Below are 25,081 nucleotides of genomic sequence, written 5' to 3'. Positions count from 1 at the left end.
AATTCAAGAATCATTACTAAATGTTAGAAATTAATGCAAATTACGCAGTTCGTAGTTCTAAGCAGCTATTTCCACGATGTTAAATTCGATATTTATCAATTCTTGATAAAACTAAATAATAATTGTGGCCTGACAAGAATAACAATTAACGCTAGAAAATTTGATATGACATTACAAATTATTATCAAAAGAAGATGATACTTCTTTGCCATGTTTGGCTAGCGCTTATTGTTTTGCATTTGTAGCTGAGTTATTATTCTCAAATTCCCGAATTGGTTAATTTAAAATTTTTCTGTTTCGATGTTTCCAATTTCTGAGTTACGATTTAATTATGTCATGTTATGCAAATCATCAACGAAATTCTCACGGATATATGGTAGTAGTTTTCTTTTCAATTGAATGACCATTATTTATTTTAACTTATCGAATTCTGTAATCTTATTACCAATTTTATTCCACTCATGATAAAAATTAAAAATGATTTATCTAAAAACGCGAAATCTCGCCAAGTTTACTTTGCTCGCACAATACTAAAACTATAACCCTAAACAAATTTGGCGAAACCTTTCAGCTGAGGATAAAAGGAATAAAGTAAATTCTTTCTCGGTTAAACATTTTTCATTTTGTTCTACGATAATATATTCAAGAAAATATTTTGCATACTGTCCATTCCAACTGAATGCTGCTGTAAAATATGGTTAGTTAAATTAATTTAAGATTAAAAAAAACCCATATTCTTACAAATTCATACAAAACAATAATTTTTTTTACCTTGTATAACGTTATATAAGTTTGTTAATCCAGAGTTTTCGCTTTAACCATTTCTCAATCAACTCACATTTTAGAAGGAAATAAGGAAAACTAACATTATTTAGAGAAGCTCGAGAATACTATTAAGGGACGAAACAATTTCTGTAACTAAGACACATCGATTGCGTTAATAAATACTCAGAACAAACTGCTTGTGTTTACGTCAACAGACACACATGGAACGCAACGTGGCAAAGTTTTAGTTTTTCCCGCAGTTTTGTAAATCTCCGCAACGTAGCGTATTCGAGTGCAGGAGTTGCGAATAAGCGTTTAGAAAATAAAAGGTATTGCTACATAATTAGCAAATTACAAAAATAATATTTATTTTTATAGCTCAGTATTTTAAAAAAAAATGAAATTGTTGTAAAATTTTCAAATATAGACAGCTGAATGAAACAGTCAAAATTTGATTATAAATACGGCTTATGAAAACTATGTTTTGATAAAGGGACTCTACTTACCCTACTACGAAGTTTACTCCGCAAGTTTACTGTACCACGTGACAGCTGGAAAAACAGATTTAATGTTAATGTCAACTTATACTAAAAGTTTTTGTTTATTTGTAATTTCTTTTCAGAATACATACAGCTATTTGCATTTCAATGCATTGAAGTTTTCAATAAGATCTTTATTCTATTTATTTGAAGAAGAAAAATAAAATACTTCTGAAGCCAAGTTATTATGGATGTTTTCTTTACAAATATGGCAACAGAACAGAAGCTACTCGTTGCAAGATTCCATTTTTCTGAAAGAAGCGTAGCGGCGAAAATATCGTAGTTATGGTAAATATTCGTAATTTGTTGAATTTTCCTAACATATTACGTTATCTGTATGTGTAATGTCCGTTTATTAATTTTGAACACACTGTTATCCTGTCTTTTTACATTGCTAAGTATTATTTTTTACCGATTATTATGTTCATGCACGTGGCGAGGCTTCGGTGTACCAGTGATTGATGTCTAGCTTAATAATTCTCCTTTTGATTGCCTATTAACAAATTAAAAACTATCAAAAAAGTGACTTTAAACCGTTTCATTAGTCTGAACTCTGTTTCTGTAGCTGTTTCAGAGCTCTTTAAGCTTAAAAAGGAGGTACAAAAAAAAGCAGCAAGAAAATTATTTCTAACGTTTATCTTTCAAGGCAATTATTGCTACTGGTTGAATTTTTTTCAAGTAAAAAAGAAACGAATGTTTCCAAAATTTTTAAAAACTTCATTGTATCCAAGTTAGTGCAGTTGTCTAAATGTATTCGATTATGATCTTGGACGCTCTTTATAGTCCCGTTTTTTCGCAGATGGTTTCGATGTCATTATAAAAGGTGTTAAAATGTTTCCATATTCTCTATGAAAGTTGTCCTAAACTATATTGTACGTGATCCAATTCGTGTTTCGTTTCACAATTTCGCTTGTAGGCTGCCATCGAAATGTATGTTGGCGTTTATAATGTTGTTAATAATATTTAAATTTATAGTGTAATACTTTTTAAAATTCTAGCACAGCTTAATCATTAACTACTCATAGTACAAGTGGACAATGCCTGCCAGTATCGAATAAATAACTTTGAGCTTAAAAATTAAATAAATGAATTACCAAAATTTAATACACAAAAATATAAATTAACAGCAATTTGAAATTTTTGTGAAATGAAACGTGGTGATTCATTCACTTAATGCCTACAGAAGTTGAATGAATCCTATGTGGTTTTTATTTTTATGCATGCGTACATTTTTAACCATCGCTAATTTTACAGAAAAAAAAAACATACTGTGGATGCTAAGTAATTGAAACAGCCACTTCAATGAATAACGTCCTCAGAAGCAGAAAAAAAAATCCAGTTTTAACATAAAGTTGCTGTATATTCGAACCAAACATGCCTCTTGAATGAATTAAGCTTATTATGGGCCTGACAAATTCCCACTCACACATGAGGCATCAGCAGTTTTTCTCTTATTTGCAACTTGGTAAAATAAGGTTTTTTTCGTGTCAAATAGTGAGAAAGGGAAGCAGGGTGTAGTAGTTCTCTCTGTTGAGGCTCAACAAAATAAGTAAGACAGAAAAAGACGTGATATTGACAGAATTTCGAATTTCTGTACGAAAAGGCAGCGTAGTTGTTCTTTTTCAGTGATGGAAGTCTAATATAACCAAGGAAACGGAAAGACATATGGTGTCAACAGACTTCTTCTCTTCAAGGTCTGGAGAAGGTCTGTGAATTCTGAAAGTTTCGTAATATTCAGAAAAATAGTCAAAATTATTTTCTGCCTATTTTTAACTATCAATAGCAGATATCTTTTTCTGAGCATATAAGTTCAAATTTGAATTTTGTAATTGCTTTTTATAGCGATGTATGTAGAATTATTTGAATGATCAAGGGATATTTTAAGTGAACAAAATATTTTTTAGGGTTTTTTATCTTTGAATAAAAATTGAAGTCCTCAAAAATTGTTTCATTGAATTCTACATTTAAAAAATAAGAACATCTTTTCACTATATTAAATTAGCCACTTTATTTTTTCATACAATTATGAAAAATGTGTGTCCAATCATTTTTGTAACTGTTAATTCCATTTATTTTTAAAATTTCTACTTCCCGAAAAATGCAGTAAAATGTTCCCAATTTCTCTCTGAACTTTGAAATTATTTACTACTGCTAGGGATCTTGATTGTCACATTTCAACCCAAAAGTAGTAATTTTAACTTACAAAGTAGTTTCAATTTCTGAATTTGGGGTGCAATACAAGTAAGAAATCTTTATTTATATTCACAGCGCGCAGTTAACGTGCTTGCTGTGCACAGATACATTTCTTGTAGGCATGTGTATTTCCTGATAATTTATAATAAAATCAGTATTTATTAGGGATTATCTTCAAAATATGTAAGATAAATTAGTGAAAAGTTCATCCCTTTTGTGTTTGAACTATGATTGAAAGCAAAGGACGTTTCTTATTAAATATTTTGCCCCTACCCACTATTTTTTTTTTTAAACGCAAATAGTTTTGAGTTCTTTGTGCAGTTTTTTTAAATCTTATGCTTATATTTTTGAAATCAAAAATTTTGGTTTTCTATGTTGGAGGGTATGTTTCATATCTTTATTTAAGGATGATTTTATGTACATTTAAGATTAAATACTATTTCAAAATTTTAGGTAGTTATTCAAGTTAAATGTATACTAATAAAATTGTCTTTAGTCTTACAGGCACTATGTGCAAATAGGCAGGGTGGCCTTAATTTCATTCGGAAGAGATGCTGGAAAACTTTGCACAATCGTAGATGTTGTTGATCAAAACAGAGTGAGTATTTCTTTGAAAATTAGTGCAACTGATTGCCTTTCTTTTTAATGGAAATATTAGTTAAGCAGGTGTAACATGCCTACAAATAATTGTCTTCTAATTGGTGGACTTCTGCCAATTTCTATATTTTGATTCGCAGAATTCTGCCTTTGGTCCAATTTCCACTATCACTTACAGAGCAGTTGGGCCATAATTTCACTAACAATTTATTATAGAAGTTAATATTTAAAAATTAACACATTTCTTAATCTTCACATTTGATGCAATTAGGCTCCTCTGTAAATAAGGTAATATTTTTGTTCTATTCATGTTGTAGTAATGATGAAATACATTTTAGGTGTAGACAAGTAGCTCTTAGAGGGTATAAGAGCTGATTTTATTTTGGTGTCAACAGTTGAAAAAGGGGTAGCGCAATCGAACGTTCTTTTTTTCCCAATGTGAGTGCCCTATCTCAAGAAGTAATGCAATGTTCTGGATGAAATTTGGAACAAATGTAAATCTATATGTAAACAGGCGTTGGTTTAATTTTGGCTCCAATCTGTCCAAGAGATGCTGATTTTTTTTTGCACATAAAAATAGCTTTATGAATGCAACAATAAGAAAGATAATTAGTAATAAACTGTTGTCTGCGAATTTCACGTGATTTTAATTGTAGGGAAATGATCAGAAAGATTATCTCAAAATGATTTAAAATTTTTAACTGTTGCCATCTTCTGTTTGTTAACAGATAAAACACTTGTAATTAATTCATGCAAAGCTTTTAAAAAATTTTCAATTTTTGCTCTTTGCTTTGATTTTGGGATAATTCAAACATTGGGATGGTCGTCAAGTTTTTGCATGTGTAATTTTGTTTTAGTTGGGAATATTGCTTCCTCGTCAAGCATGGGGAGGGATCAGAATTATAAGAAAGATATGGAGGAAAGTTTCATGATGGCCACAACATACTAACGCATTTTGATTTTTGGAAAATTTATCGATTTATCCCGAGGACTATTGAGCCTCCTAAATTCAAATTTCTTATTATTAATGACAGCGTGTATTTTGAAACATTCAAAGTTGCTCTTTATGTTGGGAAACATTGTAAAGTAACAAAAAAGTTTTAATGTAAATTGCAAAGAAAAAGAAGAAATGTTATGATTTAAATTTTTATTAGATATTGATTTGAAACTTTTCTTTATTAAAAATACTGTTGTTTTCTGTCACTTACATTGAACAGTATGTTAAATATCTCTCACACATTATGATTGTCTTATTTTAGGCCTTAGTGGATGGCCCTTGCACTAAAGTTGGAAGACAGGCTGTTAAATTCAAGCGTCTACGGCTCACCAAATTTCGTCTCAAATTCCCTCACAGTACCTCCTCCAGAGTGGTTCGTAAGGCTTGGGAAGAAGAAAAGATTACAGAGAAATGGAACGAAACTTCCACAGCAAAGAAAATAGAAGCAAGGAAACTGGTAAGTTTTATTTTTACAGTTTGCTGTGTCATTAAAGCATTTGTTGTATATGGTTTTAATAATGGCTTGAATTTGGTTCACAAGTCTTATACAGGGTGGTACCACAACCTGAAAATCTGGGAAAAGCTGGATAAAATCAGAGGATTTTATAAATTTCTCCTAATATCATGTAAAATTATAGTTCGCAGTCACCAAATCGGCCTATTCTGATAGTCATTTTTGTTGTAATTTTCTTTCATGGTGCAAAATGCAAGAAATCTCTTTTTTAAATTTCAAAACAAAACACATTAAGGGTTAAACAAAATTGGGAAAAATTGTAAGTTGTATGAGAAACCAATAATAAATTTTGAAAGATTGCAACTAAATTACAGGAGAAAAGAAATATAAGAGTGCTGGATGAAACTTGCAATAAATTTTTTTTATAACTCTGACATGTTTCAGGGTTATAAGTATTTACCCAGTAATGTGTGAAGAAGAGAGTAATGGGTAAAAGGCACCAAACTATTCAAACGTTACTTGTTACCCATTACATACACATTACACATTACATCTTTTTTTAGTTGATGAAAAGGTTATTTGTTATTAAAAAAACAGGTCTGCAATTATTTTTGGAAAGTTATGCTACAATAATGTTGTTATCCAAAGGAAAAATCATGATCTTAAAATTGGGGAAATTTTCAGATCTCAATCAGGGAATTATGGGGAAACTTTATTTCCCATTTTTTGTTACCACCATGTTAAAGTTCCAATTATTAGCCTTTTGAACTAACCGATAAGTCTCTATTCTTGAAAAAATTATAATTGATTTGAATAAAAGTTCTGTTATTGAATTGCTTTAGTGCATTCAAGGAGAAATGATTGGAAATAATCAAAGAAAGCTACTAAATGGCGTAAGCATTTCAATTTCATGTGTGATTCGTTGGATTACAATTTTGATCGTGAACAATCTCAATATATCTCATTGGCGTGTTGTCCGTCATCCAAGCGCCAAGCAGAGAATCGTATTGCCACATTTCTTTGCTTAATTCCACCATTTCACTTCTCGCTAAATGCACTATAGGTATTTAATATATGTCTTGAATAGTTTTTTTATCAACTCGCTACAGCTTATTCCTGTGTTCGAAAATATTTTTAAAGCTTTTGTGACGAAAATGTTAGATGTTGCGATGCTATGATGATCCCAAGTTTTGATCGAAAGTGCCATCTGTAAAATCGGTGCTGAAATAAATTTATCTGATGCATTGCAACACTAATATTCTCCTATAACTGCTCACAGCTCATTTCATTTGACACTTAAAAAAAAATTCATTTTTAAAAAATTAGACTTTTCTTAAAAGTTGAGTATATTATACCTTTGTTTTGTCTATTTTTGCTCCAACAATTTGACTTATTTCTTTTCTTGAAGTATTTTACATTTAAGCATTGCTTCATAAATCATATCTGAAATGTATCCCATTGGCTGATGTAAGAAATGTTGTTTCTGTAAGCGATAAATCTTTCATTGGCCTATACAAAGTGCATTATCATAGTACTAGAGTTGGTTTTTCTATTCTAGTTTCCCACTATGCAACATCTTTAAAAAAAAGCATGCAATTTTGTTTTTTCTTTTCTATTGAAAGCATCTGCAATATTGATGATCCCAAAGTTTGATAGAAAGTGCCATCTGTATTTTCAATGCTGAAACAATTTGTTCTGATGCAATGCATTTAAAATATACTATTCACAACTAATGATATTAATTTGGCTAATTTCTTATATCACAATCTGCTCATGTTGTGTGAAAAAATGTCTTTCATTATTTTGCAACTTTTTTTTTTTTTTTTTTTTATCCTTCCTGTAGAAATGTGCAATTTATTTTTCATTTAAAAGGTTATATTATTTCTAATGCCATTCCTGAAAGTTATTTGAGTATATCATAGCTTAACTTTGTTTTGTTGCTTTTTGGTCCTACAATATGCCCTCTCTGTCAAAAGAAAATGTCTTTCTCCAAAGTAATTTGCATTTAATTAAACATTGCCTCTTACCATATCTAAATTGCATAAAAATTAATCTGATTGGCTAATGTAAGAACTGTTGCTTCTGTAAGCAATAATCTTTCACTGGCCTATACTAAGTGCATTATCATAGTACTAGAATTGGTTTTTCTGTTTTGGTTTCCCACTATGCTACATCTTTAAAATATTTCATCCATTTTTTCCTCTATCGAGAGCTGGGTATGACCTGACTCGTTCTTTTCTAACTTTTTTGTCCTACATATTAGCAATGCAATGATGATCCTAAGTTTTTGATAGAAAGTGCCATCTGTATTTTCAATGCTGAAGCAACTTGTTCTGATGCAATGCGTTTAAAGTATTCTATTCACGACCAGCAATATTAATTTGGATAATTTCTTATATTTCAATCTGCTCATGTTGTGTGAAAAAATGTCTATTGTTATTTCGAAATGTTTTTTTTTTTTTTTTTTTTTAAATATTTTTATTTGCATCCTTCCTCCAGAAATATACAAGTTCTTTTTCATTTAAAAGATTAAATTATTTCTAATGCCATTCCTGAAAGTTATTTGAGTATATCATAGCTTAACTTTGTTTTGTCGCTATTAAATCCTACAATATGCCCTTTCAAAAGATAATGTCTTTTCCCAAACTAATTTGCATTTAATTAAGCATTGTTTCTTACCATATCTAAATTGCATAAAAATTCATTTTATTGGCTGATGTAAGAACTGTTGTTTCTGTAAACAGTAATCTTTCACTGGCCTATACTAAGTGCATTATCATAGTACTAGAATTGGTTTTTCTATTCTGGTTTCCCACTATGCTACATCTTTCAAAATATTTCATCCTTTTTTTTTCTCTCTCAGGAGCTGGGTATGACCTGACTCATTTTTTTCAAACTTTTGTGTCATGAATATTAGCAATGCTATGATGATCCCAAGTTTATGATAGAAAGTGCCATCTGTATTTTCAGTGCTGAAATGACTTAAACTGATGCATTGCATTTAAAATATTGCATCGATTACTACTGTTCTCTCAATTTGTTATTAAGGTAGGCAAACACCCTAATTTTCGAAAAAAAAACTTGGGTGGCAGAAAGTAATTTTCGGGGGAATTTTTCAAACATTTACCCATTAAACCTGTTTTTAGTTAATTATTTTCAAATTCGAGGATTATCACTCTCTGGTATCTCACAAATAGACAGACACAAAAAGTTTCTAAAAATTATGAAAAAAGAAAGGCACTGGAAGTGTTAAGGAAATGGTAGTTTTTTGCTCGAAATATAGCATTTAAAAAAAAATCCAAAATTTTTTTTTTCAACAGATAAGCAGTCAAAATGTATTATTTATGTCATGTTAAATAATCGTCTAAAGTTTCAGAAAGGTGCAATAAATATTGAAGAAAAAAATATTTAGAGTGTTTGCCTACCTAAACTTGCAAAAGTCCCCCCCCCCCCCTTTTATAATTATTTTTTTCTTTAAAAAGATAAAGCCTGTTTTGAAAGTTCATTGTCCAATTCATAATTTACTGTTTTGTCACCAGCCTTCAAAATTCAACTTATTTCTCAGATTGATTTACGTTGTCATGCTTAGAAAATATGTTCAATGCATGTCTCTCCTCTAAGTATTTTTTTTGCATTTAAATAAGTGTTGCTTCTTTTGTACCTCAGAGACAGATGGGTGCAAGTCCAAAATTTTCAATTTATTACGTGCATTGCATGTAAAAGCATATTCCACTTTGAGCCATGTTATCTTATATAATCAAAAACTGAGCATATGTATCTATGTATGTCCAAGTTACTTCTCATGAACGCCAATGAACTGACCATTGAGCCAGGTGTTATGGATTTGTAATCTTCCCGTCTTCATTTTTGGCTATTTAACATAATCCTCCGATAATTAGCAGAAATAGCAATAGAGAAGTTTTCAATTTTATTTTTATATGATAGAGTAACTTGTATGAACATCATAGGTGAAAAAATTTTTGCAATACAATAAGTAATTTTTTTAAATTAATTTTTAAAGTTCAAGTGATTGTGACGTCAAATGGCACAGGAAGTGACGTCATGCTCTCTTCCGCCACGGGAGAAGCCGAAGGAGGTGCAGTTCGAAGACGAAACGTAAAAGGCTTACCTCCTCGCGCTTCTGGAACATTAAACCTCTCGCAGTTTAGCATAAGAATTAGTTTATTTAGTTCCAATTTCCCACTATGATTTATTGCTGACATATTTCTTGAAAATTTTTCCGATGGCTAGCAACAGCCTAAAGCTTTAAAAATATTTTGTCCTGCTTGTTATTAATGCTATGATGATCCTAAATTTTTGATAGAAAGTGCCATCTGTAGCTTCAATGCTGAAACGACTTGATCTGATGCAATGCAACTCAAATGAGACGAATATCTAGTTTACGTTCCTCGGGAGTACCTGAGGCGTGGCCTCGTACCTCCCATGTCGATGATTGGGTGGGATTAACATGGGCTGTTATATAAACCAATGACGAGCGGTTTTCGTTGTGATGATACTGGGTGCGTTTTAAATTTGAAAAAATTTAAAAACATCTTAAGAAGGTTACATATATAGAGTAAAAAGAGATAAATTACGAAAAAACAAAGTTTTTTTTTTCCGCATGGCAAGCCAGGCATATTTTATAATGATAAAAATAAAAAGAATTAAGTAGCCCAGAGGGCTTTATAAGATAACTGGATTAAATATGATAAAAGAATAAAAAAGGGGGGTCTTAGCCAGGAAAAAGTCCCTAATGCCAACCGGAAAACCTTAAGGGTAAACCGCAAGGAGTTCCTTCTAATATTCCTGCTAAGTTCATCAAACAAATCATAATTAACAGTTTCGTCACTCTCCGTCTCGCTCCATGTATTCAGTCTATCTGTAAACTGGAAACACATTATGCATTCCATTTCCTCGATGCAATTCTTTTTAAATTAATTTAAATGATTCTTCTTAAGTCGTATTTGTATTGAACTGTTGGCTTATGTAGGGAAAGTTAATTCTGTAAGCTCTCTTTCATTGGCTATACTAAGTGTGTTATCATAATACTAGGCAGGGTTGTAGTTTTAGCCGGACAAAACCTATTTTGGCCATGCCGCTTGCTAAAACCGGCCAAAACTGGATTTAACCACCATAGAGCTTGCCAAAACTGTATTGTATAAAAGCACACTAATATGTATACACATAGTTTTTATGCATGTTTTAATGCATAATTAAAATAATTTTTAAAACTGATTTTTTATTTAAATGCAACTTTTCTTATTAACATTAAAAATTGTCCAACAAAGGACGTTCTTTTTATAGGAATACAAAACAGCCTGCAATGTAAACCAATAGCTATTTTTTCAGTAAACTTGTAACATGTGTTCATTGAATTTAAAAATAATTACTATTTGAAACATATTTTTAAAGAATTATGACATATTTCTCCTATGATGTGACTAACCTTCTTAAACATTCCCTCATCTATTATTTGCCGTAGGGTTTAAAATTAACTGTTTACTCAAATAATGAATAGTGAGTATGACTGATCATGGGATTGTTTCATATGACTTTTAATTAGGCACTCTTTTATTTTTATTTCAAATTTTATTTCCTATATCCAAAACTGATTTTATCAAAACCAGTTTAAATCTATTTTACCCATGGTTAAAACCACCACTGGCTGAAACTTAAAACCCTGAGAATTGACTTCTCATTCTAGTTTCCCACTAGACTAGGTCTTTCAAAATTTCTAGTCTGTTTTGATCCGTTTTTGTCCTAGATGTTACAAATGTTTATGAATCAGGTATAAAATTTACACTGGCTGTTTTTGCATTTGAAAATGTAATTGCATCCTCTGAAATTATCAGTTTCGGTTTGCAGGGGTAAAAATTTTCAGTCTTATTACTTGTTTCCTTCTTTTTTAAAATGTTGGAAACTAAGGCTGAACAAGAAAAAAATTCAAAAGTAGTAAATCTGAATGAGTTAAAGTATGGAAAAAATATACACCAGTTTTTTTATTTGATTTGTATCATAATTACAACTATTAGCTACCTAATGAGAATAGATACGTTGTTCTTGATTGAAAAGTGAGACAATTAGTTTGTTAGAAGCTTTGTATTCAATCCTTTTATTTACATGAAAATAAAATTTGGAACACATCCCCCTTTTTATTTATTTTGAAAATTTTTGTAACTTTTATGCCTGGCTGTATGATTTTAAGATTTCCATGGCAGAAGACTTGCATAATCGCCATTTTGCCACGTTCTCCTGAGAATTTCAATCCATTTGCATCCTAGTTTGAATCGAGCTAGATTATTCATTTGCAAAACTTGGGGAATTGACCTTAACTCATTTCCGGAATTGGCAAATGTGATGTTAGTAAATAATGTTATGATGATCCCAAGTTTTTGATAGAAAGTGCCATCTGTATTTTCAATGCTGAAATGACTTGATCTGATGCATTGCATCTTAAATATTCTCTTGTCGATAACATCTACTAGTTGAATGAATCATAAGTTAGTTCTTTTGTAACTTGTCTTTTCAACTTTTCAAGGAAACCTGACCGATGTGTAGGATGAATACAATGTAAAAGTTTCCTTTTAACTGGTCTTTGATTTAAAAGCAGTACATACCACTGGCTAATCTAAGATATGTTGTTTCTGTAAGCAATAATCTTTCAATAGCCTATACTAAGTGCATTATCATAGTACTAGAATCTGCTTTTCCATTCTAGTTTCCCACTATGCTACATATTTCAAATATTTCTTGAAAGTCATTCTTGAGAGCTGAATATAAATTAAGTCAGTCTTAAAAACTTAGGTGTCCTGCATGTTAGTAATGCTATGATGATCCCAAGTTTTTGATAGAAAGTGCCATCTGTATTTTCAGTGCTGAAATGACTCTGTCTGATGCATTGCATATGATATATTATTCTATCTATAAACCACTGCTCTCTTAGTGGCTAATTTCATGTGCAAATGGTGCTTGATATATAAGTGTCTTTATCTACTTTTTTTTCGCATTACAAAACATTTCTGCATCCACTACCCTGAAGAAAACCTAGTTTACTCTTCTTACTCCATAATTCAACATTTTTTCTTTCTCGCATCATATAAGCTATATGTATTGATATGTTTCCCAAATATATCCGCTGCATTATTCATTTCATTTGCTCTCAATCAATTATTCAAATGTTGCTTCTAAAATACTTGATGCCCCCCAAAATTGCTTTCTATTGACTGATGTAATGTTTTTAAAAGGGTAAATTTCATTTGCCTTCTTAGTGCAATTTGAGTATTGTAATTGACTTCTATATTCTAGCTTCCCTATTTCAAATTTTTTGCAATTTTTAAAGCCCGGCTCTGTTTTAATGTCTTAAAAATGTAAACTGCAATGCTATGATGATCCAAGTTTTTGATAGAAAGTGCCATCTGTATTTTCAGTGCTGAAATAACTTGATCTGAAGCATTGATCGTAATAGTATTGGTAGCTATTTTGTGTTAAATGTAACATGCTACTATTGCTTTGGTGCTTACACATTCCCCCCCCCCCACACACACACACTCATACACACAACTACCCACACATTCATACCTGCATATGGAGTAATAGACATTAGTGAATGTCAGAAATTTCTTACAAATGTTTAATTTTTTTTAATGCTGTGATGATCCCAAATGTTTGATAGAAAGTGCCATCTGTATATTTAGTGCTGAAAAACTCTTATCTGATGCATTATATACTTCTATTGTTTTCTTGTTGAGTTAGTGGTTGATAAAAAAAATCTTGAGCTGCTAGTGTGAAAGGCTTTCACACTTCTTTCATCAAAAGTCTTACATGTATGTTAAAATTTCATCCACAGTGAAACATTAAACCAAGATTCCAAATGAAAAAGAAAGTATAAGCCCACCCATTTCCACGCTGCATTTTAGTAAATGCGAGTGTAACCAGAGTTTGCAAATATATATCAGATATTTATTTTCAAAATATCATGATATTTTGAGTTATTTTTTTAACTACTGTTTTTTAATATAAAAAATATTAATCATTTTGTTTATTTTTTTGTTAAAAATAACCAAAAAGTTATGTAATATATTTTTATGATGTATTAATACATAATTAATGTAGCAATTTAATTCATATTAAAAGTGCCTAATTAAATATTAAACATTTATCAGAAAAAAAATATCTTATGAAAGATGTGTAGCAGTAGATGATGTGTATGAAGAAAAACGAATATGCATATGGCTGAAGCAATAAGTTTTACTTTTGCTAGGTAAAATTTTTGTGCAATTGGCCTACATTAATGCATTATCATAGTACTAGAATAAGAGTCTCTTTTCTAGTTTCCCAACATGCGATAACATTTCATGATTCTGTTTTCATGTGTACATGGCTAAAAACAAATTTATATGCTAAGCTGTAAACTTACTAAGATTAATTTTTACTTTTGTTTTGCAGAAAGCTAAAATGACAGATTTTGATCGGTTTAAAGTTTACAAAGTTAAGCAACAGGTATGTTTTTCTTTATCTGATTATTAGCCTAGTATATTTGCAGGGTTCGTCGATTTAAATTAGCTTGATTTAAATCATGATTTTAATCAAGTGATTTTTTTATGAAAATCATTAATTAAAATCAGTTTATTTAGTTTTTAAATTAGAGTATTTTCAGAATGCTTTGACCTTGCATTTAACTTACTCTGCATTATACTATCTTAACTTCAACATGAAAAACTACATAGATCCCTCTTTTGGTGCGTGCAACAGATTTTCACTCGTGCAATATTGCTTTTACTCCGAAATTAGTTTAGAATGAAATAAATATTTGGTTTTTCTTTTACATCATGACTAATTTAGTTAAGAAAACTAATTGTTCAACATATTATTTTATACTAAAACGTACATCATGATCCAAACCTTATCTAAGCATCATAACGTCTTTATAAATATTAAAAATTTATGAGTGGATTCATCTATTGTGTGAAATATATTATGTTTATACATGTAAAGTAATTAACAACAAATATTTGAACATTAAAAAAAAAAATCTGATTTAAATTTAAAAAATCCGACTTTTTTGATCTTTTTAAAAAGAAAACACGAACCCTGTATTTAAGTAATAAGTTTTATACATTTTTGCATGAACAAGGGGGATTGTGCACGGGTATGTCCATTGCGCTGTTATCTCCCTCCCACTCTTGTGTTATGTTTTTTCCTTGCTCCAAAGTTTCTGTGGTTCTGTTGGTAAATGATATTCTTCCCGTGGACCTGTAAAAATGCTATTTATTTTACTTTGATAAGGTTTTTGAAATGCTGTTTTTGTACTATACTTTCATTTTAAAAAATATGATCCCTTTGCATTTGATATGAAAATGGAATTTCTGTTCTTTGTTAGGAGGTAAGTTAAATACACAAAATTTATTTTTATTAAAATCAAAGCTTTAATTGAGCCTTTCGGGTGTGGAAACATTTGTCTAATTGCTTGTTTTATTTATTATTTTTTTTTTTTTTTGCTTCAATTTTTTCAGTAGTTCTTATTAATATGTTCTTCACTTTAAAATGCATTTCTATTTTATTTAATTTCTTCAACTTGTTTTATACTTCTGGTGCATTTATTTTGAAAATTGCTATCTTTTTACATTCACAGTAGGATTAATATTTTTCGTTGTTTTTCTTTGTACTGTGGATTGTTAAGAGGCAAATAAATTTCCTATTTTTATTAAAAAAAAAAAAAGTTCAAAATGAGGTTTTGTAGTCCTGAAAATTTTTTAATGCTTAACTGCTGCATTTTTTTTTTTTTAAATTTGTTAATGAAATACTTATTACACTGTTACTTAAAGTTTGTTCTAACGGGGCATCACTGTCGTACAGAGCTTTAAAATTATATTGTTCGACATTATTGCCTAGGGCATGTAAAAACTCCAAATTTACAGCAACCGTACCAGAGCTAAAAATTTACACAGCTTCCAACTTGTACAATTTAGCCATTGTAAGATTTTCGGACGTTTTGTACGGTCTTATGGCAGATTTGTACGAGAACTGCGCACTTCTTTATTGGATAACAGCATGGAGAACATTTTAATCTGTAAGAACTTACAGAAAAACAATTGTTTTCAACAAGTTTTTGATAGACAATTTTTAAAAGTTGCGAAGTCTTCAACTTTTCAAAGTTTAAGATCAAAGAAATAAAAGTTTATTTACTTATTTTAAAATTTATTTATTCATTCATTTTCTAGAGGACCCAACAGACGTTATTCTGTTCAAACCTTGTAAATTGAAAAGTTTAAAAAATTCAATAAACTATAAAGTGCTTGAACCGTTCTGTTGAAAAAAATTTCAGTGGCTAAAAATATTACTTTTGACTGAAGGAAACAACCCCATTGTTTGCTTTTGCCACTATCAGCAAGGCCATGGCCGAAGTACATTAGTCCTTGGTCTTTGGCGTCCACAAATTTGGCAACAATTGGGAAAATTGCTGAAACTTCTAGTTTTTAAACTCTTCCCGCAATTTCTACATTGTCTTGGGGAATTATCATAACGTAGATCGTGCAATATGCAGAATTGGCGAAAACATTTCCCCATTGCTTAAATTCCGTGGTGCCAAGTTTGTGGACCTTTAAGAAATTAAAATGAAGCTAAGCTAAAAGACGTAACCATGGCAATGCGAAACAAAACATCAGTAATTTTAATGGAGATTAGATTTATTCGAACTTTATTTTGAATGGCTTGTAACTTTTTTTCCTTTGGAGATAGAAGGTTACTTTTCCGACCATAGGTCGAGATATTTCTGGAGTAAAAAATGCCACTTTTTCCAACGGTGTGAAAAAGAAAACTGTGGGACAATTCCTTCACTTTTTATTGATAGATTAAATGAAGAAAGTATTGCCAAAATTTCAGCTAAGCGTTCGAGATAAAAACGCAAATTGCTCCTGTCGTAATGAAGTTAGAGCATTGAAATATATCACTTAGAACGCAGAAAATTCTACCCTTTTCAACGATATAAAATATTAATATGTGCAAGAATTTTTTAACCCCTTTAATAGCCAATAATAGGCAATTTACGTGAAATTTGGGTCTAAATTTGAATTTAAAAAAGAACTATTTATTGGAATTTTTCGAATTATAGCCTATGTTACTCAGTGCAGTGGTTTCGGAGATCACCTCAAACATATAAACACACAAATCCGCCCTCTCTCTTTATAATATTAGTAAAGATTTTTTGCTTATAAAAGTGAAGATTAAGTAAAAGTAAGAATTTGAAAATATTACATTACTTTAAATTTTAATAGTTTGCTTTATAATGGTCAAAAAAGCTTAGAAATATAGCCACTGCGTAGTTGGCATGTTGGTAGCTATGAATTTATATCAAGTGGTACTGCTAAAATCATATTTGGACAAACATATTGATCAATTGTCTCCAGTTCGTGTGGAAGCAATCCTCCAATTTGTGTATAATTTAAATTTTAACGACTGCACATACTTGCCAACTGTATTGTTTTTAACTGGTGACTCCCGATTTTTGCTTCCATCGCCCAATTTCTCGTTTTATAAGATTTTCTCCCGTTTTTGCAGTTTTTTCAGTCGATCATCAAAGTTTCATTTTCTAATTTTTCATATTAATAATAACTCATTTAGTAAAAATTAATTTGTGGGAAGCTTTCCACATTGCATGTTCAACAAAACCATTGCTTTGCCCGAAAATTGACGCAGATTTCAATCCTTTTGCATCTTGAAAATACTTCAATCATTTTGAAAGTTTGAAGTTATTTTAATATGTACTTCCTTATACTTACTTAATTTATATTTTTCATTATATATTGATTCCCCCCCCCCCCCGGATTTTGCCAGATTTTAGTAATTAAATTTTTGTAGCTACTCTTGTCGCTACCAGTTAGCTTATATCTGTGAAAAATCCCCGTTTTACTTTAAATTTAGTATTTATATTATTTAAAAGCATAATTTAATAATTCTGTTGTGAATATCACTGATGAATCACCTCTAGTGGAATCTGTTTTTTTTTTTTCTTTGAAATTGGCAAGTATGACTGCTTGTTATGTGCTATTTTTTTAAACCAGGGTTGGGTTTTGGACTGTCCAAAACTGGTTTAGGACAGGACAGGTGGTTTTTACCGTCCAAAAGTGTTCGAAACTGTCTTAAACTGTCCAAAACTATGCCAAAGCTAAAGCGGTGTAATCTAATCAATTTGTTATTTACTCCAATATTTGTAATGCATAAATATAGATATTAATGAGGTTTAATTAATGAGTAGTTGATAATATTTTTCTCAAATGTTCATTTAAAAAATATTTTACTTTAAAAAAATTGCCAATAACTATTACATAAAAACTTCCTTATGTAACAGTTGGTAGAGTTATGAAAAGAAATTCACAACACTACCAACACAACTAATTCCAGTTCCATTTATAACTAAAAGGAATGTTATTAAATGTGCAATATTTGAGTGAAAAAAAAGAAAAAAAAACTTAATTTTTTTTAATATTTTTTACAAATAAGTTTTGCATGATGTTATAACGAAAATTATTTTTTAAATCATAGATTCAGGCATCGCAGCGTTCCTATATTCCTATATTTTCCTATATTTCTGAAAAAGTTCCTATAATTCCTATAATTCCTATATTTTCCTATATTTTCAGTTTCCGATTCCTTTTTTTTTTTTTTTCACTTTTCCCCTCGACTTTTGGCTACCGCCTTTTCCGCGATCCACGTGCAGCCGCCATTTTATCTTTCCTACTGTGCAGGGCTCCCAAATGGTTCGCTTTTCCCGCCAAAGTTCGTGTTTTATGGTAAAGTCCGCTTTAGACTTTTAACATTATGGTCTGATTAGTTCGCTTTTATATTGTTTTTACTTAAATATCAGATTTTAAAAGTTTTTCATTTCGTTAAAAGTTACTGTTCTCCCAAGCACGCCGCCGCAGCGCGTGTTAAACAAAGTTCGTACGCCATTGAAAAACCTTGAAAAGTTCTTGGGGGGAAAAAAAGGTCACACACACACATTTTCTAGTGTTTGAAAACCTTGAAAAAGTATAAAAAGTTTCTTTATTGCTTGAATTTATTTATTGTTTGGATTGTGCTTGTAATTCTTTTAAAAATATTTCATTAGTGCAATTTTCTGAACATATATATTCGATATGATTTATCGCGAAAAATTGCTTTCGTGTTTGAGGTTTCAATCCTTTTGCATCTTGTTAATATTTTGATTCTTTTTACAATCCAAAGTGATTTTGACAGGTGCTTACCTTAGCTTAGCTTATTTTTCGTTTAATTTCAATAATTAATGAAGGAATTATTTTGGAAACCATGGCAACATTGAACTTACTCGGCTCGGACGCGGAAAAATGCTTCTCGCTTTTGAAATTTCAATCCTTTTGCATCTTGTAAATATGTTGATGTTTTCCACAATTAGAAGTTATTTTAGTATATGCTACTTTAGTTTAGCTTATTTTTCTTTTGATTTTAATAATTAACGAAGGAAATATTTTGGAAACCATAACAATAACATTGAGCTTATTCGGACTTTGCGGAAAATTGCATCTCGCGTTTGAAATTTCAATCCTTTTGCATCTTGTGAACATTTTGATGTTTTAACAATTGGAAGTTATTTCGACATATGTTTTTATAGATTACCTTATTTTTCGTTTAATTTCAATAATTAACGAAGGAATTATTTTGGAAGCCATGGCAACATTGAACTTACTCGGATTTCGCGGTAAAATGCTTCTCGCGTTGGAAATTTCAATCCTTTTGCATCTTGTAAATATTTTGATGTTTTCCACAATTGGAAGTTATTTTGACATATGCTACCTTAGTTTAGCTTATTTTTCGTTTAATTTCAATAATTAACGAAGGAAATGTTTTGAAAACCATAACAACATTGAGCTTATTCGGAATTCGCAGAGAATAGTTTCAATCCTTTTGCACCTTGTAAACATTTTGATGTTTTTGACAATTGGAAATTATTTTGACATATGCTACTATAGATTAGCTTATTTTTCGTTTAATTTCAATAATTAACGAAGGAATTATTTTGGAAGCCATGGCAACATTGAACTTAATCGGATTTCGCGGAAAAATGCTTCTCGCGTTGGAAATTTCAATCCTTTTGCATCTTGTAAATATTTTGATGTTTTCCACAATTGGAAGTTATTTTGACATATGCTACCTTAGTTTAGCTTATTTTTCGTTTAATTTCAATAATTAACGAAGGAAATGTTTTGAAAACCATAACAACATTGAGCTTATTCGGAATTCGCAGAGAATAGTTTCAATCCTTTTGCATCTTGTAAACATTTAGATGTTTTTGACAATTGGAAGTTATTTTGACATATACTACTTGAGATTAGCTTATTTTTCATTTAATTTCAATAATTAACGTAGGAATTAAGCTTTCAATCGTTTTGCATCTTATAAATATTTTTATATTTATGGCAATTAGAAGTTATTTTGACATGCTACGTCAGATTAACTCGATTAAATTTTTACTTAAATAACTAAAAAATTAATATTTTTTGTGTTGTTTAATTCAAGCTTATTTAGTTTTCCAAACTTAATTTTGATTATCATTAGCTTATTTTCGGTTATTACTGTTTTTTTGTGTGGGAGGGGGATGGGTATTAAATTTAAACAATTGAGCACATAACATTTTAAAGTAGCGTCTGTATATGAAACAAAGTTGAATTATGTAATTATATGAAGTTGAATTTGTACATCATTTCATTGTCATGATGCCTGCTGCTGTTGTTGTCGTGTGCCAAGTAGGCTGGCAATTTGAGGTGCACTGCTTCACTTTTCCAACTGTAGAGTAATTTGGTGTGAAGTCCGACTTCTACAGTACACACATGCCATAAGGACCCGTTTATAGGGGACAAGGACAGGAGAGAGAAAGTTCGTCCATGCCCGAGCCGGGATTCGAACCCGGACCTTCCTATCGCAGTCAGACTTCTTTGACCACTAGACAAGGCAGGCGGCATGATGCCTGCTAAAGGGGGGAATTTGTTTCCCCCCCCATAAAAGTTCAAAGCACTCATGGCCCTGCAATCATGGATTATTTTTTTTAATGTAAGCTTTATGATTCTTGAAAATATACTTTGAATATGAAAATTGCAAAACTATGCCTCATGTGATCTGCTTCTCTTTGTGATTGAGAATTTCAGACATTTTTAGGGAAACTTTCAATACAGTAGATCTGTTTGGTGTGTGATGGATTCATATCGGTGGAGAAGCGATATAAATGCTATTAAAGAAGCATTACAATACAGAAAAACACAAAAATAATTTTAAACTATAGAAAGATGAAGCACAGCTTCATCTATCCTTCAGTGAGACTACCAGCATCCCTGGTTCAATTCAAAATGTATCATTACGCCCATTTAGTTCTATGGAGGCTGCCTTAAGTGCTGCGCTAAGTGCCTCCCCCCCCCCATCCAAATGTTTGTGTAAATAATATTATTCAATGGATAAAAAGATCAGTTGTGCAGAAGGTGATAAAGGAATTGTATCATTAAAAATCAGTATTATGGTTAATTAACAAATTATTTTCAGGGATTTAGCAGCAGGCAGCTAATTTGCCTTTTGATGCTTCCTTGTGTTTAAATGAATGGCCCTCTCAAGATCCTCTTTTTAATCCTAACTGGTCCTCTTTAGTCCTCTTTTTGATTGAAATTGGTCCTCTTTTACCCTTTTCTAAAACTAAAATGTGTTGGGAGCCCTGCATTTGTTTCTAGAAAAGTGAAATTTTATCTGCACAATTGCATTCGATCCTCATTGATTTGGAGGCTTTGGTATGAACTTAAAGAAACGGTTTTGATTACTAAAATGCAGTTTCCTAATGAATTCTCATTTATTTATTTTGAAGTAATTTAAAAACCTATTTTAACTTAAATTTTCCAAAATGCATGTTTTTGTAAACAAGTGCAAGGTTCTATTTATTAATTTTTTTAATGAAAGTAGTAAAAACTAACCCCCCCCTCTCTTTTTGTACTTTAAAACTTTGGGACAGTGGTGGCTACCAAGTTTTTTAGGTCTGGATTATTTTGCTTTCATGACCAAATATTTCTAAATCAAATATATATTTTACAGGGTGTCCTTCAAAGTCATGGGAAATCGTGGATTTCAACTATGATCGAATTTGGTACTGAAAAGTCAGGATTTTCAGGGGGGAAAAATGGTCAAAAAGTATCATATCAGAGATTTTTCTGAAAAAAAAAACACAGTATACATTTAAATTTTTAATTTGCATACATTTAAATTTTTACCTGAACACTTTTTTCTAGAAAAGAAAAGGAAATTCACAATAATTTCTTTTTCACAAAAATAAAGAAAATTCACAAAAAATATTTTGCTTTTTCGCATAACGGGGACTTAAAAAATGAAACCTGGATTGACCCCTGATATTACTGTGACATGTGACTTTGATTTCAGCATAGCACATGTTTCAACAACTTATAAAACTTTAAGTTTGGCTTTTACTGCATTGTCAAGTGATAACATAAATTCGAACAGAACTTCACGAATTTCATTCTACTGCACAGCTTGCCCATCGCAGTATCGGATCAGGCAAAATCTTTCATTAAAAATTAGGTTAGTGACACAACTATTTTAAGAAAGATTTGTGTTCATCTACAAAAAGTTTCGTCTATTTTTTTTATTTTTAAAGAAGTATGCCTTAATATGTTTAGTACAAATTACAGTTTTACGCTCTTTTACTGTTTGTAAAATTGATTTTGTGTGTATTTTTAGACTTATTTATGTGTATGTATTGCACTTATGTCAGGTAGTGTAATTACATGTTTTTAATCGAATAATAGTATTGCATTTTGAAAAAAAATGTCATACTGGCGAGCTTTGTTATCAAAATTCCTGTATATCTTTTTTTTTTTCAAAATATTCCTATATTATTTCGAAAAATTCCTATATTGTTTGCAGAAAATTCCTATATTTTCCATCGAATTCCTATATTTTTTTCAGAAAATTCCTATATTTTCCTATATTTTAGTTGGCAAATGTCACTTCTATCCCTGCATAGATTAGAGAGCAAAGAATTGATGGTTAAACACTAATGTTATAAAATTTGTGCTGTTCTTTTTTTAGCTCATATTTTTAATATAATACTTTCTGTAACCATAAAAAATTGTAATTTTTTGCATTTAAGTCAATTACTGCACTATATTTGGAACACTTTTGCACATATGCATAAATGTCAAAAAAATTGGTTTATGGAGGGAAAAGACTTCTGCATACAAATTGACATTTTTAATGAAGAATTTAATTTCTACGTAACTAGAAATCAGTTACATATATATTTATACTTGAATGTTCACATTGAATAAATATATTAAATAGTCAAAAAAAGTAATGTTGCCACATTTTGTTGTTTTCGATATTTTCTCACAAAATATAGTTTCTCAAAACGTAGTTTTGGACAGAAGGGTTTTGGACAAGATGGTAAAAACCTTGCCAACCCTGGTTTCATTGGTACACATTCATAAACATAAGGAAATTGGTTGCTAATATCAAAAAAAAAAAAGAACTAAATCAACTCATGCACACAAATTGAAATTTTAATCAAGAATTCAACTTCTATGTAACTAGATTAAAATCAGGAGGTGCATAAATAAGTTGAATGTTCTTATTGAATAAATGTTCAATATGAAACATTTCCTTTGATACATTTTACTCTGTTTTTGATGTTTTCTCACAGAATACAATTTTTCTAAAAATATGGTTTTGGACAGGACGGTAAAAACCAGGGTTTTTAGCATAGTGTCCAAAACTTTGCCAACCCTGCTTTAAACTATTTTTTTTTTTTTTTTTTTTGATTTATCTTAAAATAAATCTTGATTCAGATATAAAGCAGTTAAATTAAATTTTTGTCTGATTATGCTGTATGACAAATTCATTTTTTTTTTGATATACAAAAATGAAAACTAGGCGTGTATTTTTTAGACAAACATGCCTGCCAGGGCATGTAAAATTTAAGATTTTTCTACCTTTGCTGTAGTTTCAAATCTCTGAAGACTACAAATAAAACCACTTTAAATTAAACTCTTGTACCTTTTTATTAGTTTTCCTTTCATTACTTCTGTAGCCACTGAATTTATTTATGTTATATATGTAAAACCAATATTTTAATTGTAATATTTCTTTTAGATGAATCGTACCATCAGAGATGCATATTTGCGCCTGAAGGCTAAAAATCGTAAGAATCCACCAAAGCCAAGACCTAAAAGGTTCAGAAGCAAAAAAGTTGCAAAGAAAGCATAAACTGTAAAATATAATTCAGCATTTTTTGAATAAAAAGTTGATCCTATGTGTATATATTTGATCAATTTATTAAAAATATTTAATATTCATTCTGCATATCCAGTCGCTATTAAAAATTCAATTTCATAATTATAGACTCAAAAGTGCAACGTTTTTCAATTACGCATATGAAAGACATTCCAATCTTTTTATCGACAAAACAACGCTACTAGTACTTTTTTAGTACTGAAAACATACTACTTTAAACATTGTATTGTTGGTTTCCCAGAGAATTATGTTTTTTGTTAGCTAATGCCCTTTTATATTTATCAGACATGTGATTTTTCAGTATTTTTACTGAAATCGGTATTTTTTTAGAGATCAAAATACTGAATGCATAATAAAAAGGAGTATTTGAAGTTAAATTCAACATGTTCCAGTTAATTTCATGGATCCAATTAAAATAGTCTACTTTATTGACACAAAAAAAAAATACATGGGAGAGCTTTCAGTTGTAGCAAAATATACTAACAGTGTTATGTTAGTTCACACAGCCATGCAATTTCAGTATTTTTCATCCTATTTGGGTCACATGTCTGATTTATATATGTTTTATAATAAGGGAGAAAAGGATAAATCAATGGAACAAAGTTTGAAAAAAGTCAAGTCTTATGACAGGGTCAGGGGTCGAAGTAGTCCTATATATCCTATATTTAAAAAAAAAGCCTCAAAATCGTCCTATAATCCCTATATTTTTCAAAAATGTCCTATATTTCCTATATTCCAGTTTTATACCATATATATCTTTTAAAAAGAACTGTAAATAAAATTTCTGACATCGGATTTTTCGCTGAAAGTACGTACCCAAACGAATTTCAAATTAAAAAGTTCAGACCCCGAAGAGTTCCTATTTTTCCTACTTTTTAGAGCTCTCTCCTTATTTTCCTACTTTTTCCTTTTTTTTTCCTACTTTTTCTTTCTTTAGTATAGCACTTCTAATTGTGCATTGATTCTTATTTTTACAATGTCACATCTGTAATTTTCTGAATGTTTCAATTTTGAAAAGCAAAAGAAACAAGCAGATCGTGAGCTTTTCATTGACTGACTGCAGTAATTTCTGGAATGAACGCGCTTAAACACGCGGCGTTTGCGTGTTTAAAGTTAAATTTTCGTTAGTGATTTTTTTGCTGTTGAGGCGTTTATGATAGACTTTTCTTTTTATCTCCCCGACTTCAGTTCTACTGTTTTAACGAAACAATAAAGAAATAAATACTGGCACATTCTGATGCAAAA

General features: G+C 30.4%; 1 protein-coding gene across 1 annotated transcript; it reads left to right on the top strand.

The window, feature by feature from the left end:
• The first annotated feature begins 1,502 nt into the window (after positions 1–1,502).
• Positions 1,503–23,861, top strand: LOC129232375 (60S ribosomal protein L14-like). The gene is made up of 5 exons (XM_054866526.1): positions 1,503–1,592; positions 3,994–4,095; positions 5,354–5,548; positions 13,991–14,044; positions 23,696–23,861. Exons 1-5 carry the CDS (start codon positions 1,590–1,592, stop codon positions 23,807–23,809), a joined length of 468 nt encoding a protein of 155 aa, XP_054722501.1. The 5' UTR covers positions 1,503–1,589; the 3' UTR covers positions 23,810–23,861.
• The last annotated feature ends 1,220 nt before the right edge of the window (positions 23,862–25,081 follow it).

The sequence above is a fragment of the Uloborus diversus genome, unplaced genomic scaffold, assembly GCF_026930045.1.
Source record: "Uloborus diversus isolate 005 unplaced genomic scaffold, Udiv.v.3.1 scaffold_12, whole genome shotgun sequence".
Lineage (NCBI taxonomy): Eukaryota > Metazoa > Arthropoda > Arachnida > Araneae > Uloboridae > Uloborus > Uloborus diversus.
The sequence above is the reverse complement of the archived record's forward strand: the minus strand, read 5'-3'. Positions and strand labels throughout refer to the sequence as shown.

Coding starts and splice junctions, on each gene's coding strand:
- LOC129232375 (XM_054866526.1), top strand. Junction 5,549..13,990: donor AAATAGAAGCAAGGAAACTG/GTAAGTTTTATT, acceptor TTTGTTTTGCAG/AAAGCTAAAATGACAGATTT. Junction 14,045..23,695: donor TTTACAAAGTTAAGCAACAG/GTATGTTTTTCT, acceptor TATTTCTTTTAG/ATGAATCGTACCATCAGAGA.